The sequence below is a fragment of the Rhinatrema bivittatum genome, chromosome 15 (genome assembly GCF_901001135.1).
Source record: "Rhinatrema bivittatum chromosome 15, aRhiBiv1.1, whole genome shotgun sequence".
NCBI lineage: Eukaryota > Metazoa > Chordata > Amphibia > Gymnophiona > Rhinatrematidae > Rhinatrema > Rhinatrema bivittatum.
In genome coordinates, this window is record NC_042629.1 from 24,824,888 (window position 1) to 24,841,219 (window position 16,332).

The 16,332-nt window shown below is 49.8% G+C and overlaps 1 protein-coding gene across 5 annotated transcripts in view; it reads right to left on the reverse strand.

Annotated features, from left to right (window-relative positions):
- The window catches only part of PHLDB2 (pleckstrin homology like domain family B member 2), a 99,834-nt gene extending 89,873 nt beyond the window's left edge, over window positions 1-9,961 (reverse strand). For 2 of the 5 annotated variants that reach the window (XM_029579117.1, XM_029579115.1), the window contains exon 1: window positions 9,762-9,961. In XM_029579117.1, coding sequence (XP_029434977.1) covers window positions 9,762-9,822 — 61 coding nt within the window. In that variant the 5' untranslated portion in view covers window positions 9,823-9,961. Of the gene's footprint in view, window positions 1-7,410; window positions 7,591-9,761 lie in introns of those variants that run through there. The other 3 variants (XM_029579125.1, XM_029579118.1, XM_029579122.1) reach the window with 2 other exon arrangements.
- Window positions 9,962-16,332: the final 6,371 nt, after the last annotated feature.

The following is a 16,332-nucleotide window of genomic DNA, read 5'->3' on the forward strand; positions in this document are numbered from 1 at the left end:
TCTGAGGAGACTGGAAGGGATAGTTTGTTTTGGGACATCCCTGTGTGGGCATGGATGTGGGAGCTCCATCGCAGAGAGCAGGCCCTCCCAAACTTCATCCACAACTGTGCCTTCAGCACTAGGGAACAGAAACAGTAAGGAAGAGAGATCCGGGGGTCTGGACAGAAACAAAGAAAGATGCATGGAGGAAAACGAGAGCTTTTCAGAGAAATGTACCGTCTTGGACATCTGGGGCTGAGCTTCATCTGAAAAATGTATTCTTGGTTTCAAATAGCATTGGCCCAAAGATACAAGAACATGTGAGACAAAAACGGGCAGAACAGAAGGACATTAGTTACAGCAATCTTTGGAGCAAGTTCCAAACTATTCTTCCTGCCTCAAACTTACTATTGCCAAACGTTCCAAGGATTGGAATAGCTTATTAAGAACACCCTGGCTGGAGATGTCCTATGTCGAAACAGCGATAACGTTAGTGAAAGTAGTTGCTGTAATGCCACGGAGATGTACAGATGTGCGTATTGGACAGAAGGTTGGATTAGCACAAGGGTGAAGGAAACCTGCGAGCAACCAACAAGGCCCTCCCATTATACTCTTAGGTGTCCTGCTCTGCCTCCCTCATACCTTTTTCAAAGGGAATATTTCTGACTACAGCCATAAAACCCAGGGCAATTAACTGCACTTCTGTGGTTAGCTAACATGTGTGTAGTGTTGCCAGACACAACTTGCTTAATGACAAGCAGAGACCAGGAGGAGATTTATCTGTGCACTGGGAAACAGCTTCCCTTTAAATGTGGCGTGGTCCTGGAAGGGCCACCGTGAGAAAATAAAGCAAGGGAGAGGACAAACAGAAAAAGAAATGCTGCAACAGCAGGCCTAAGATTTTCCAAGAGGCCCCTCCCCCTTGAGATGTTCAAGTCATGAGATGCAGAGAATGGGGGAGGGGGGGTGGGTGGTGGGTGTCATGAGATCACTCTTGGGAGTGGCTCCAGGAGTAATTGAGTGTTGTAACCTCATTAGCACAAACCTTCAAGGGTCTAATTATGATTTTTTATTTTTTTTTGTTATTATAAGGGGTGTTTCTGACTTGCGTGCATGTGCGGGGGAGTTTAAGACCTCAGTTTAATCTTTTTGATGGCTTGGAATGTGGGAACTGTGTGTGGCTGTGAGAGGGCACCTGCCTATGGGACTGGCAGCTCACCGGCCCCTTCACCACTTCTCTCCCGGTCCTTAGAGAATCAGAAACAACATTTTAAAATAGGTCTCATGTTTCTGGCCTAAGAACAGAAGAAGTGCCATGCTGGGTCAGAGCAAGGTTCATGGGGCCTGCAAACGTGGCCAGTCTGGGTCAGAGGTACCTGCTGGATCTCCAGGAGTTGATCCTTTCTCTGGGATAAGTGCTGGCTTGCCCAGGTCTGCTTGGCTAATAGCCGTTTATATGGACTTGTCTTTCAGGAACTTGTCTAGTCCTCTTTTCGACCCATTACTTTAGTTGCCTTGAGCACGTCCTCTCGCAACAGTTTCCGTAGCTTGATCGACGCGGTGGACTCTGCCCTCGAAGGCTCACGTCTCAATAAATGGGTCGGGTGTTACCCGTCTCGTGCCATCCTAGCTGAGTGAAAAAATACTTCCTACCGTTTGTTTTAAATCTGCCGGTTGTAGTTTCATGGAGCGTCCCCTAGTCGTAGTGTTTGAAAGGGTAAATAATCTTCCCTATTTCACCCCGCTCATGATTTTATTAATCTCAATCCTATCCCCTCTCAGTCGTCTCTTTTCCAAGCTAAAGAGCCCTAATCTGTTTAGCCTTTCTCCATAAGGGAGCTTTTCCATCCCCTTTATCATTTTTGTCACCCCTCTCTGTATCTTTTCTATCAGGCCGATACAGAAAGAAACGCGGGAGAGCGGGCGAGCCCACAGGCCAGTGTCCTGGGCGCGCGATCCAGTAAAGAAAAATATGCTAATTAGGGCCGGCGGTATAAGGAGGCGCTAAGGGCACTAGCGCGTCCCTAGCGTCTCCTTTTTGACAGGAGCGGCGGCTGTCAGCGGGTTTGACAGCCAACACTCAATTTTGCCGGCATCGGTTCTCGAGCCTGCTGACAGCCACGGACTTGGAAACCGGACGCCGGCAAAATTGAGCATCCGGTTTTCGGCCCGACAGCTGTGGGTCGAATTCAAATTTTTTTTTTTACTCTTCGGGACCTCCGACTTAATATCGCCATGATATTAAGTCGGAGGGTGCACAGAAAAGCAGTTTTTACTGCTTTTCTGTGCACTTTCCCGGTGCTGGAAGAAATTAGCGCTGACCTTTGGGTCGGCACTAATTTCTGAAAGTAAAATGTGCGGCTTGGCTGCACATTTTACTTTCTGTATCCCGCATGCAAACCTAATAGGGCCATCAACATGTATTTGCATGAATAAGGGGTAAGGGAAAACACGCATCCAATAATAGGAGGCTAACAGTGCGCTCCGCCGGAGCACTGTACTGTATCGGCCCGTATGTCTGCTATGTCTTTTTTGAGATGCAGCGACCGGACTCGCTCACAATGGATCTACACAAAGGCATTATGATATTCCTAGTTTAGTTCTGGATTCCTTTCCAAATAATTCTGTTTGACGTTTTGACAGTCTGCGCATACCGAGCCGGAGACTTCAAGGTGTTGTCCACAGGGACTGAGTAGTCCTTTTCTTGGGTGTTGAATCCTTCCACGGAGCCCAGCATCGTGCACCTGTAGTTGGGATTATTTTTCCCCACCTGCATTACTTTGCACCTCTCCACATTAAAGACTCTGCCATTTAGAATCGCAGTCTCCAGGCCTCACAGAGGTCCTCCTGCAGTTTTAATGACTCCTTAACTTGTTTTTAAACATTCTTTACTGCAGGAAAACAAACCAATGGGCAGGTCATGTCTGACTGTCTGTGACCTCCTATCAGGCAGAAACCAGCAGATGGATTTTGGTGAAATTTGAGGTGGGAGAGGCAGGGCCTAAGAGGAGTTGAAAATGAAACTTTCAGCAGGGAGACCAGACTGGGGAGTGGGGGCAGGGCATGGGTTCCCGGGTCCCAAGAGCAGGCAGGGACAGGGGATGGGGGGGTTAGGGGCCGACCGCACTGTACAACCTGCACTCCGACGTGGGTTAAATAGGCGCTAATCCACCCCCCTGTAGCGCCTATTTAACCTGCGTCGGACGCGGAGTGAATGTAATAGTGCTCAGCATGTGCAAAGTGCATGTGAAGGAGCCTATTACTCATTCACTCCGCATGCATTCACTCCTAGCGCCTCCTTCCTAGCGCTACCCCCCTAATTTACATATTGCATGGCACCCCCCCCCTTGCGGACGCCATGCGTGCGTTAAGAAAGCGGGCGCGGAAAAGTCAGCGCCCGCTTTCCGCAAAAATGATTGCATCGGCCCCTTAGTGAGGTAGAGAGAGGAAGGGGATGCAGATGGGTGGGGCTAAGTAGCGGAGGTGAAGAACGCCTTTGAGAATTTTGTATATAGTCTCACGTGCATCTTGTCCAGCCTAGGACCGGCGAGACGTCCACTCTCTTTACGAGGTAATGAATGCTCTTTGCCTCCTTATAGCAGGGGTGACCTCCTCCTGGTCCGAGCCCTTCAGGTGATCCTGCTTAGAGTACTCCCATCCCTGTAGCATCAGGTTGCTGGGTCTGTATTGTCCCTCTGTGATCTCAGCCCCTAGCGTGGGGAATGAATGACCAGACCCCCTCCTTCAGAACACTTAGCACCGAGTCCATCAAGTGTCCACTCCCAGTCTGTGCCTATGGGAAGAAACCCTGGACAAGTCAGAGCTCCTCAGACTGCGCAGACTGTGCCAGGCCCTTCCACTTTATTTTATCAATATTTATCTAACGGCAGTGTCAGAACCATTCCAGGACAGATTGTTGTACTCAGCAGTCACCACGATCTGCAGACACAGAGCGAACCACAGAACACAGGGGGAAAGCCTCACTGGGTCTTATGTTTTACTGGGTCCTTCTTATTTTATTCCCGGAGCAGATGGTCGGCACAGTTGGGTCATTCCCGCCCGTCTTCCTCTCTGATTTCCAAAGCCCGCGTTTTCTCTCCCCGCTCTGTGGAAGTTCTGCCTGCCAAGTTCTGTCAAAGCTCAGGAGCGAGTCGCTGCTAAACCTTACTTCATGCTGCTGGTATTAATCTAAAGGGGGGAGGGGAGAGAGCAACCAGAGCAGATTTCCTGGCGCCCGCCTGGATATCCTGAGAAAGGGAGAGCCAGGGCAGATTTAAAGTGGAAGCGCCAGGCTAAAATATTGTTTTAGGATACTTAGTTGGCTGTTAATACCCATCTTAACATTCCCCTTTTCTCTTCTGTTTGCTTTTGTTGCATCCTGGAGAGATATTCCTGTGTGAAGATTTCACAAGCTCCTTCCTTCCTGGTCACACCCAGCATCTGGAGTTTAAATTAGTCAGGGGTGCTGCTGTGGAGATCGTCATCAGAACCTGCGCACGGGCTCCCCCCCCTGTCTGCAAACCAGGACCATGGAGGGCACAGCGCCAGAGGGATTTAAGAGCGTGGTCCGAATGACAGGGGCCCAGCTTTACTTCCACCTCAGTTTCTCGCCAGGGAAAGAGAATCTGCTCCGGGCCGCTGCTTCCATTAGGCAAACCAGGCCTTCACCTGGAGCATCAAAGTTTTTAGGGGGACGGTGGCAAAATCCTGCCAGCAGCAGGCTCCGAGGGGGTGGGGGTGCCAAAGGAGGGAGCGCTGATCTCGACTGAAGTCACTGCCGCTGGGAGAGCGGGTGCAGGGCCAAAGCTTTGCCTAAAGGTGCCACATGCTCTTGCACTGGCCCTGGCCCGGTATGGGGGGGGGGGGGGGGGGAACTGATGGAGGCATCCAGACGGAGCCCAAGGAATTTGATCTTTCTGTGGGCGGCTCAGGGCCTTTTCTGCTGGGAACCTTTGCTGACTGTAATGAGCAGCAGTCTGAAGGCAGAATGAGCGGGCCCGGGGTCCATAATCTCAGCGCTTCTCGGCCAGATCAGGCAGGAAGGAGTCAGCATGCGGACAGATGAGGCCACGTTAGGAAGCGCACGGTCGCTTCTGACCTTCTCCCTCCGCGGGAATGCTGGGGGGGGGGGGGGGGGGGGGCGGGGGTGCAATGCAACCACAGGCAAAGAGCTCTTGCTCGGATGCCAGCAAAAAGTGTTTTTCTAGCAGATGCCCAAGTAAGACAAGACAGAAACCCTTCCAATCCTTCCTGTTCGGATTTATATTTATATTCCCGAGGCGACAGAGCTGACAGCAGCTCCACCCAAGCTGCTCTGGTGGAGCTCCTCGAGGATGAATCTCCCAGGCCCCTACTGTTAGGGAAGGGCCAAGTCCTGCCGACGCTCCGGATCAGGCTGCACGAAGAGCAGGCGACTGCTGCTCCGGATCAGGCTGCACGAAGAGCAGGCGACTGCTGCTCCGGATCAGGCTGCACGAAGAGCAGGCGACTGCTGCTCCGGATCAGGCTGCACGAAGAGCAGGCGACTGCTGCTCCGGATCAGGCTGCACGAAGAGCAGGCCCAGGGAGGGAGAGCAGCCCAGGCCAGAAAAGGAGGAAGCCCAAAACAGGAAACTTCATGCAAGTGCAGGATTGTGGGATGTCCTTATAACAGAATGCTTTTTGGTTTTTAAGGACAGGGCCTTTAATAGGTGGAATCCATCCATTCATGGGATATTATGTCCGAGGGTCAGCTCAGAGCTCACTTCTGTGAACCTGGGAAGTGAAAAGGGAAAAACAAAAGCTTCTGAAAGTGGGGTCTAGATATTTAAGATCCTTTCTTTCCTGGATTTTGCCAGCTATGTGGTAGTTTCTCTCGGGGGGGGGAAGGAAAAGATACTTTGGAGCTGAACTAGTGTACGAGTTGCTGGCAGGATCTATGCCAGGCACCGTCTTAGCTATTCCTGCCTGCTGTGCTCACCTCTTCATACAGGAAGCGAATATCTGGATTTATGGAGCAGCAAACCCTCCTCTTGGCTACACTTTCAGGCTGGCCATCTGCTTTCCTTTCTGTTTCATAAGGGACTGGGAGAATGTCGGAGTGGGACGCGAGAGACTCGCTTTGTCAGAAAGACAACAATTCTTTGTAAAGTCTGCATTACAAACCAGGCTTTGTGCAGAGTTTGCGTATTAATTCTCAGACTGAATTATGCTGCTGCTCCTTAGCATTTCCATAATGCTGGGCTCCTAGGCATAGGCAGCACTGTACAGATGCACATCCGAGACAGTCCCTGCTCCATGAAACCTACACTGACAGGACAAAAGCCGAGCAGTGGAAAGGAAGTTCCAGAAGTGGCAGGAGGCCAGAAGGGGGCTAGACTCGGAGGCAGGAAATCGAGGGGGCTACTCCTGGGGCAATTCTGTGCAAAGGAATGAAAAAGTCTGCACAGAAAAACTTAAAAAGTCTGCATACTTTCTATTGGTCAAAATAACACAATATATATATGACAGTCTTTAAGTAATTACATTTTAAATTAGTACAGAGAAAAGCTTTTACTTAAAGATACAGAATTTTAAATATTTGGAGCAGAATTTCCCTAGAAGTTCACTGTAAGAGTGTCCCACTCTCTCTCCATACTCTCCTGGCCACTTTGCCCTCTCAGGCTCCAACTCCTCCACCTGTCAGTATCTCTCCCCTCCACTTCTAAGCTCACTCTTTCTCCATTCCCAGAGACTGACCCTTCTCTCAGTACTGCCCCTCACACAGGCTTCCTCTTTCCCTCTCTCACACACACATGCTCCCTCTCCCTAGTGCAAATACCCACCTCCTCATATAAGCTCCCTCACTCTTTCGCACACACACATCCCCTCATACGGGATCCCTCTCTCTCTCACACACACACACATCCCCTCACACAGGGTCCGTCTCTTCTTGCACATACACCCACATAGGCTCCCTTTCTCTCTCATGCATACACCCTCACACAGGCTACCTATGCCTCTCTCTCACACACCTCTTCACACAGGCTCTCTCTCACACACAATCCCTTCACACAGGCTCCCTCTCGCACAAACAAGCACCTCACATACACACAATCCCTTTTTCACACACACCAACTCCCAGTCTCTAACACACATACACACTCTTTCACAATCTCCTCAGATAGTCTCCCTCTCTCTGTCACCCACACCCATGCACCCTCACACATGCTCTCTCTCTCCTCCCAAGCACCCTCACACATGCTCTCTCTCCCCCAAGCACCCTCACACATGCTCTCTCACCACCCTCCGAGCACCCTCACAAATGCTCTCTCACCCTCCTCCGAGCACCCTCACACATGCTCTCTCACCCCCTCCGAGCACCCTCACACATGCTCTCTCTCATCTCCCTGGGTTCACAATCTCTCTCGCACACACGCACACACACACACCCTCTCCACACATCACTCTCACCTGTGCCTTCATCTTCGCTGCAGGCAGGACAAGCTCCACCTGAGGCACGCCAGGGTCTCCTCCATCTTTGCCATTTTCTGTGCAGAATTTGGCAATTCTGTGCAAATTCTGCACTCCGCAGTAGCACAGAATTCCCCTAGGACTAGAGGGGGCACCGGCTGTAGCAGAAGTCAAGAAAGCATGGGACAAGCACATAGAGAAATAAAGTGAGGGGAAACTCAGAAATCAAGGCGGGAGTGTGGGCAGACTAGACTGAGGGGGGCCTTCCTGCCGTTATCAGCAGTCAGTCTGGTTTTGTGTTTCTAGAAGAGGGCAGACGACACTTGTGCGTTGTGCAATTTTATAAAAATCTTTTTAAGAGGCGGGAGTAAAATTGTCGCAGGAGAGGCACAAGTCTTATTTACCCTTGCAAACATTTGGAAAGAGGATGGCTCTCTGCACAGCACTCACATTCACACGCCAGCCCACAAATGACTTCTGAAGCACTAATCCTCTCCTAATAACAGGTTTGCCTTTGGTTTGGCTGAAGTCAAACTGCATCTTCTTTCGAATCAGGTTTTAAAGCAGCAGCGCTCGCTAGATTCTCCAGAAATATCTGCAAGTCTTTTCCCTGGCTGTATTGTATCCTCTCTGGGGGCTTATTCCAAGGTCTCCCTTGCTTTTTGCTCATCATATTTGGACACTTATAGGAATAATCAGTGAGCACCTTGAATACAGCTACTCATCACGGTTTGGTTTGCTTTTTTTTAACATTCCTGCTTCATTCTTCAGCTGCCAGGGCAGTATTCCTGCTTTACAAGCGTCAGTGTGCTGCCTGCCTGAGGATGTGAAGATCCTCTGTGCTGTATTCAGGCTTTGCAAGCATCAGTGCCGTACCTGCCCCAAGAGCTTGCAATCTAAGCGGGCACTGGAGGACAAGGTCACAAGCAAGGTCAATGGAGGGGGAGGGGAGGATGGGGATTTGAACCCATTACTTTCTATTTTCCCTTTTATTCTTTCTGAATCTGCTCCTCCTCTGAAAATGACAGTAAATGTATCTGAGGTCGGGAGGAGAGAAGGCGGATTTTCACCAGCAGTGGAAAGATGTTTTTTTCCCCCAATAAGAATCGTTGTCCTTTCTCGTTAGGCTTGCTTATTATTCAGACGGGGCTGATGGACTCCGGCAGCTTCGCCCTGGGAGGGGTGGGGGCAGATAGCAGTGGATATGGAAAATGCCCCACAGGCCTGGGCATGGCCTGCATGAAGCAGGAGCTCTTCAGCGCTGCACTAAGGAAGCCCGTGCAGGAGCTCGAGGTGCAAAGGTCCCAGGGAGGCACCTCTGGGTCCTTACTACAGGGGATTTGTTTCTCGCTCTCTCAGACTTCGCAGAAGCCCGCCTTTTCTTAACTGCTGGCTTACCCCCCCCCCCCTTTAAAAATCTGCAGCGGGCGGCAACCGTGGGACGTCGCTGGCTGCTACTGCCATCTCCCTTCCATCTACCCCCCCCCCCCAAATCAATAATTACGGCAAAATCTGGGACGTAAGCAAAAAAAAACCACCATCCCCTCATAACTTCTTAAACCAGACCAACAGTGCCAAAGCACAGCTCCCCACATGAACTGGTTTCAGGAATGCCTTTGCGGCAGAGTTACCGTGGAAGGTCAGAACAGAGAAACATCGGAACATATGTAGTGTGTTGGAATAAAATATCCTTTTGCAGGCCTCAGTAACTCCCCCCCCCCTCTCTCCCGCCTTCTTGTGCCCCTTGCTCCCTCCCATCCACTAGGGATTACATCACAGCGTACAAAAAAACCCCCGCTGCCTTTCCACGCGGTGTCCCAGGACCTCGGGACAATAATCTGGTTTAGGTTATAAAACAAACGTTCACATCCCGCTTCCTGGTGCCGCTGGCTCAGCATTAACTCGCAAGGGGGCAGCAGGAGAAGACCCTGCAGCGCTGCCCTTGGTTTCGGCTGAGTTCGCAGGCCCTGCTACCCCCTTTGCTGGCCACCGCAGCCCCTTTCTTATGGGAAGGTCAGAGGTGAGGGCAAGGAAAGGGCCGGGAGTGTGCCCAAGACTCTGGCTTTCTCCAGGACAGAAGGGGCTACCAGAATTCTGATTTCTCTATAGCTAGGGATCTTTTTCACTTTTCTTTTTATTTTTCCTGGGAATTTCAATGTTACAGGAAAAAAAAAACCATCAGTAGAAAAATTATTTCCTTACAGCACACAGGATCAGTAAAAATGTCATTTTTCTACTGATTTTTTTTTTGTTGTTGTTACAACAACATTAAAATTCCCAGGAAGAATAAACGAAAATCTGAAAGCGAAAGGCCCTTTCTGTGTGTACCCATGAAAACCAGCTCATCTCACCATCATCTGCTCCACTGTTCAGTTTTGCTTTTTTTCTCCAAAGCGCCAGCTGTAGCAGCATGGGCCTCTCCTTTCTCTCAATGCACGCGTGATGTGTCGCTCTCTCCGAAGCAGCACCGCCACCCACGCGCTGTAATTCAGCACCCCTGCAGCTCCCTCTGTCTCTGCGTCGGACCCTGGGTGACAGGGGGCGTAGAGGCTGCCGCCAGAATCCGGAATCAATGCTCTTAACGCGAGCCATATTTAGCCATGTGTTTCAGAGACGTTGACGGTATTTGCTCTTCTCTAAACAGAGGCCCATGGTAATATACGCCAGCCCTGGCACAGTCTGGAATTCCATTTTTTTTTCCATGCCCAAATAAGGTCAGGGAAGAATGTGAAAAATGCCCGCCGGGCCTGACATCCTAACCCCTTTTCCAACTCAAAAAGGACTTCATTTTTCTCATCCCATCCTATTTTAAGCCATTGTATTTGCATTTTCCTGTATACACGATCTAGAACGGGGCACGCTATTTATAATCAGGAGCTGGAAGCAGTGCAGGAGACGGAGTGCGGGAGAAAGCATGAATTAGAGGCAGAATCGAGATATGAAAGGCCCCATCCAGGGGGCCCAGCTCCGCGTCCCCATCAGGGAAGTCCGTCGCCTCCGCTTGGGTCGTTAGTGGCAAAAGTTGTGACCATCTCCAAGCCTCTATGGAATAAGTTGGTGGTCCTGGTCCAGTTCCCAAAGGACGAGGATCCCATATCACGACAGGCACTAATTAGGACCCTGACCTGTTCATCATGTTGATCCTAATTCATTTCCTGCCATTGTTTATCCGGGGTGTGTCCTGCCCTTGGGCACCATACAGACCTGGGGGGGGGGGGGGGGGGGGGGGGGGGGAGACTGTGAGATCAACTTGCCTGGCCCCCTCCGAAGGGGACACTCGCGGTCACAGCATGAGGTGGAGGCACAAAGATACATTTTGGTTTTACCAGCAAACTACAACTTTTTGCATGCTACCATCCAATCAGGAAGATACCTGCGCCTGCAACATGAAAGTTGCTGTTTTGATAAACCCCAAAAATGCTTTCTATGCATAGTCTGGGTTGTGCAAATATATATAGAATCGTGAACACTAAACAACAATTCGATTCAGCAAAGGGAAGAGAAGCTGAGGCTCAGGACAGGTTGAGGTCTCAGTAAGGGAGTTCAGAATCATTTGTTTTTTTATCAGCACCAAGACAATACAATAATAAAGTTTGGAATTCCTTTCAAGCCCCTGCTGACAGGGAAAGTAAACTAGAGGATAGGCTGTCTCTGGGGCAACAGGCTATGCAATGCCCAAGTAATGTTTAATTATTATTAAAGGGCTCGATTCAAACCAAACGTTTGGCCACACATATGCCAAAAATGATACATTAGGCGGCCTGAGAACTCTGTACCGACCGGTGGGACAAAGCTAAAGGTGAGAGCAGAGGCGTCCCTAGAGTATTTGGCACCTGGGCAGATACTTCGTTGGCACACCCCCCCCCCCCCCAATATATAATTTAAAAATTTCCTAAACTTTGGTAACATATATCAAAACAGCAGACACATCACATAACACCCAATAATTACAATTAATATGGATTTAAAAAAATCTCCCGCTCTCCATATTTGTCATCTTAAGATTGTTGTAAACTGGGGGCGCGACACATACACACAATATGCTCCCTCTCTCATACACACACATGCATGCTTGGTGAGAGTCAGAGGGAGCATGTGTTTGTGTGTGTCACACACATACACACACCTTCTCTGTACCTCTCTCATACACACACACACACGCTTCCTCTCTCTCTCTTACTCACATGGAAACCACAAGCCAGATTCTGTATGCAGTGCAACAATGGAAAAGCAGAACATCACTATTCCTCAAAACAATATAAACAAGAAATAGAAATCAATCAGAAGAGTAAAACCTTACTAAAAATATACATTTCAAAACAGCTGATGAATAGAATATTCAATAATTAGAAGCTCCTGTACACATTTTACAAAATTTCCTAAACATCGATAAAATATTTCAACACAGCAAACATCAAATAACACCCAGGAATTAAAACGAATAAGGATTTTAAAAATCCCCCGCTCTCCAAACCTGTCATTCTGAGATTGTCGTCAAATGGGGGTATTCACACACACACACACACACACACACACACACACACACACACACACACACACACAGAGACATAAACAAAATATGCTCCCGCTGTCTCTCACACACATACATGCTTCCTCTTTATCTCTCACAGGATTTCTGTCTCACCCACCCATGCGCACATACACACACACACGCTTCCTTTCTCTCTCACCCCCACCCCTGCACAAAGGCTCTCTCTCACACATAGAGGTAGATCTTAAATAAGTACGCCGGATTTTATAAGATACGCACGTAGCCGCCCTGTGGGCGCATCATAAATCCATTCCGCCGCTGGATCCCTATATTGTATCTGCCTGTGATAGGGGTCTTTTCGCTTCAGTCACATGGCTGAAGAGGCCCCTGTCGGCTGGGCCACGAGGCAAAAAAGAGAAAGCCGGGCAGCCCAAATGACAGCGGCCTCTTCTCTTCAGTTGCACGGCCCGGCCGACAGGGGCCTCTTTCTTTTCTGCCGTGTGGCCCGGCTAACAGGGGTCTCCTCCTTTTCCGCGGCCCAGCCCACAGTGGCGTCTTCTTTTCCTCCCCGTGGCCCGCACAAGTTAGCCCCGCAACCACTGGCCCACGGGGGCATGCCGAAGCCCCAATAGGCCAATCCGCCCTTGATGGCACCCATCCCCCTATTGCCACCGCCCCCCTTGCCCTCCCTTAGCATGCCTCTGGGTGACAGGGGGATTTGATGGCTCCTAGAATAGCACCCTAAGAATTCAACTGAGATGGAACTGAATACTTAGGCTGGAATCAGGCCTAGGTCATTTGATTTTCCATATTCTCAAAGTAGGATGAATGTCTGGTCCAAAGGGCCAGGCCTGGTCTTACCCCATTATGTGTAGATAAATGTAATCCTGTAGCTAGCTCATGGCAGATCTACGCTGCCAGACTCTATCCTAAGAATTAGAGATGGGCAAATAATATATACATATATCTTTTAGAGTAAATTATTCTAAATTTTGGAAAATTTATTTTGTAGAAATATTCAAGAATACTGAAGTGCTTTGGTGCAGCAAAATGTTTATGAGGAAACACTTAGCTGTATTTGCAGATTTCATTGACTGATTTCTCCCAAATGTTTGTGATTTTATTGTAAAAACACAAGTCGGTGGACTATTCGTGCCAATTTCAGACACCTGATCCTATGGGCAGGTTTGAAACCCAAGGCTGGTAGCTCAGTCAGTCTCTTCCTAGTCATGGCCACCGCTGGCTCATACAAGGTTGGCTTTGGTCTACGAACACTTGTTTTTATAAAATCTATTATCCTACAACATCTTGGGATACTCACTCAGGCCAGTGGAAGTCTGCACCTGACCTCTCAGCTACGAAAGATCAATTTGCGTCCTGATGGCAGAGAATGAAATTTACTTACTGCAAATTAAATGTGGAGATTGTAACTGAGCAAAGCCTTTGGCTCCCATTGCCCTCAGCTGTTTGCAGCTGTCAACGCCACATGTTCAGGCCTGACAAAAGGAAAAATATTACTCCTTTTTTCTAAAATGATTTTTTTATAAGGAAATAGAAAAATTCTTTCAAGTTAGGAGGGCATCTCTAGTTGTTGCGACCACGATCTACAGGCGCGGCCGCTAGCTCAAGGGAGAGCGTGAGCCCCTGAACCACGGCACGACTCAGAGAGGAGCCCCGAGCCACACCGTGGGAGGTAAGCTCATGCAAGCACGGACGGAGCAGGAACAAAGCAGGACTAGAACGAAAGCAAGGAACTCGGAACAGGCACCAAGCAGGATCAGCCCCCCGCTGGACCTACACGCACCAAGGAGACCCAGCAACGCAATGCTGGTCCTCAGGAGAAGCCCTCCGGCCACGCCGCTTGGGAACGATGAGTGCGTGAGGCCAGATGGAAACTGAGGGCAGGAACAAGATGAAGACTTGGAACTTGGAAGGACTCAGACAAGGACTTGGAACTTGGAAGGACTCAGACGAGGAATCAGGTTACTCAGAAGACTCGGACAAGGATTCAGGTTACTCAGAAGATTTCAGGCAAGGTTTCAGGACTCAGGCGAAAGTACTGGGCGAGAACTGCATCGCAGAGCGCCCTACACAGCCGCCCATGGCTGGTTGTGGACCACGCTGAGCGCGAAGCAGACTCCGGGCGAAGTAGTGGAACTTGAGACTGGAACATGTCGAAGATTCAGTAGAGGCCTGCACTGGGGCGCGCCCTACACAGCCGCCTGTGGCTGGTTGCGGACCACGTTGGAGCGGAGCAAGTTCTGGCAGAGTCTTGGGCATGGATGGAAGCAGGCAAGAAACTCCAGACCGGGACAGGATTCAAGACTCAGGATTCAAGTCTTAGGATTCAAAACTCAAGATTCAAGACTTGGAACTTGGAACTCGGAACATTAAAAACAAGGGTCTTCTGGAGACTTGTGCTGCAGACGAGAAGGCCTTGAGCCATGAAGCGCCCTACACAGCCCCCTCATGGGCTGGTCACGGACTACGACAGTGGCACGCCAGGAAAGAGGGATACAGGAAACTGGGAACTGGTTGCAGATGTGAAGACAAAGGCATCAGGACCAATACATCAGGAACACGGAACATCTGGAACATCAGGACTCAGGAACAGAACCACAGATTATCAGGACATGGAACATCAGGACTTGGAACAGGCGATGAAGGAGCTCCGACGAAGGACGAGACCAGGAACATCAGGACGAGGAGACCAGGAACACAGAACAAAGCCATCTAGACAAATGAAGACCACGGAGGTCCTGGACCAGCACAGAAGAACATGGACAACCATGAAATCCGATCGAAGGCCCTGAGGAAGTGAGCCCTTTTATAGGACTGAAGCAGGAAGTGAGCTGATGAGGACTTCTGGTGGGGCCGAGGGCTTTTCCCGCCGCTGGCCCTTTAAATCAGAAGAAGAGGCGCACGCCGGCGCCTAGAGGAGGGCCCAGGTAGTGGAGCAGGACCAAGGACAGCAGTGGCCTCCAGGCCGCGAAGAAGGAAGAGCAGGCAGTGTCGGGGGCGGCCTTCAGGCAGCAGGTTAGCATTGCAGCGGCTTCCCTTGCCGCATGGGGAGAAGCCAGGTGGCCTCCCGCTGCGAACATGGAAGACAGTGGCGGCAGCACCATGCTGGTGGCGGCTCCGCATCGCAAGAACAGGTGACCGGCATGGCCACTAGGCCGCATGAAGATGGCGTCGGTGGCGGCCTGCCACGGAAGGTCCCGGCGGTGTCGGCAGCAGCGGCACTGGGCAGAGAGGAAAGACCGCAGCTTCCCCGCGGCCCAGGAGTCCTCCTTAAAGACGGCTTCTCCTGCCGAGGATGATGGACGGCAGCGGCGATAGTAGCGGAGAGTGAAGGCCTGCTCGCGGGATGAGCTCCTTGAGCAGGATCGTAACACTAGTAATGATAGCTTGTCCTAAACCAATCTCCTGGCTGACTATGAAACTAGAGATTCTATTCACTGAGCGAGTTTTCAAGCACAAGCCTCTTCTAAAGCTCTTGCATCAATAGTCTATACGATTCCATAGCCTCCTCGTCATTTTGGCAGCTACAGACCAAGATGGCTACCCCTCTGGAAATATTTAGTACTTGTGTCATCACTAAATGTGCACAACAGCAGCTATTAAGGATTCCCAAAGACAATTTTTCTTTTTACCTCAAATGCATTTTTTGCTCATGGAGCTACTCTTGTGAGGCCTGTGCTGGAGGCACAATGATGATTTGTACACAAGAATTTTATACACAAAAATGAATCTCCAGGATCAAACGGGGCTTCAAAGCCTCATTGGAAGACTAGGAAACAGCTTTCAAAATCTTTTAACAATTACATGAAATTGCAGAGGCGCTCTTCTCTGTGGGCTGTGGTTTCCAAAGGCCCTTCCAGTTTCCAGCTGTGTTTAGGTCTAATTCTGCTTATTATCCTGCCATGGTTAGAAAAACAAGCCATCCAGCAGCCCTTGAGAGCAGCCTGGTGCTTGGCAGTGACAAATCTTAATGGGGTTGTTTATTTTCTCTGTACAACTGGGGTGCTGTAGATGGTGAGGGGGTGGGATTGAGGCCATGTAAATGCTGTGCAACAGAAGAAAGAAAACATGTTTTTTGGAATTTACCATTTTCTCTTGATTTCAAGCCAGAAGAGGTCAACATTAGAGGCATCTTGGTCGAGCTGCAGAAGTATTAAGGAAAGCACACAGAGGTCAGGGAAGCTAAGCAAGATAACCCAGAGAGCATGAAGCATGTGGGATTTGAACCCAGAACCCAAAGTCTGTGCTATAGGTGCTTTGAGCTCTGTTTATAGTCCAGAATGTCCTTAGCTAGTTTCATCGTAGATGAAACTGGATTCTTTGCAGGATATAATACATTTTATTGGACAGATCGAATTATCTACAGATGTTGCTGTCCATGAGTTTATGAGACTACAGAGGATCCTTTA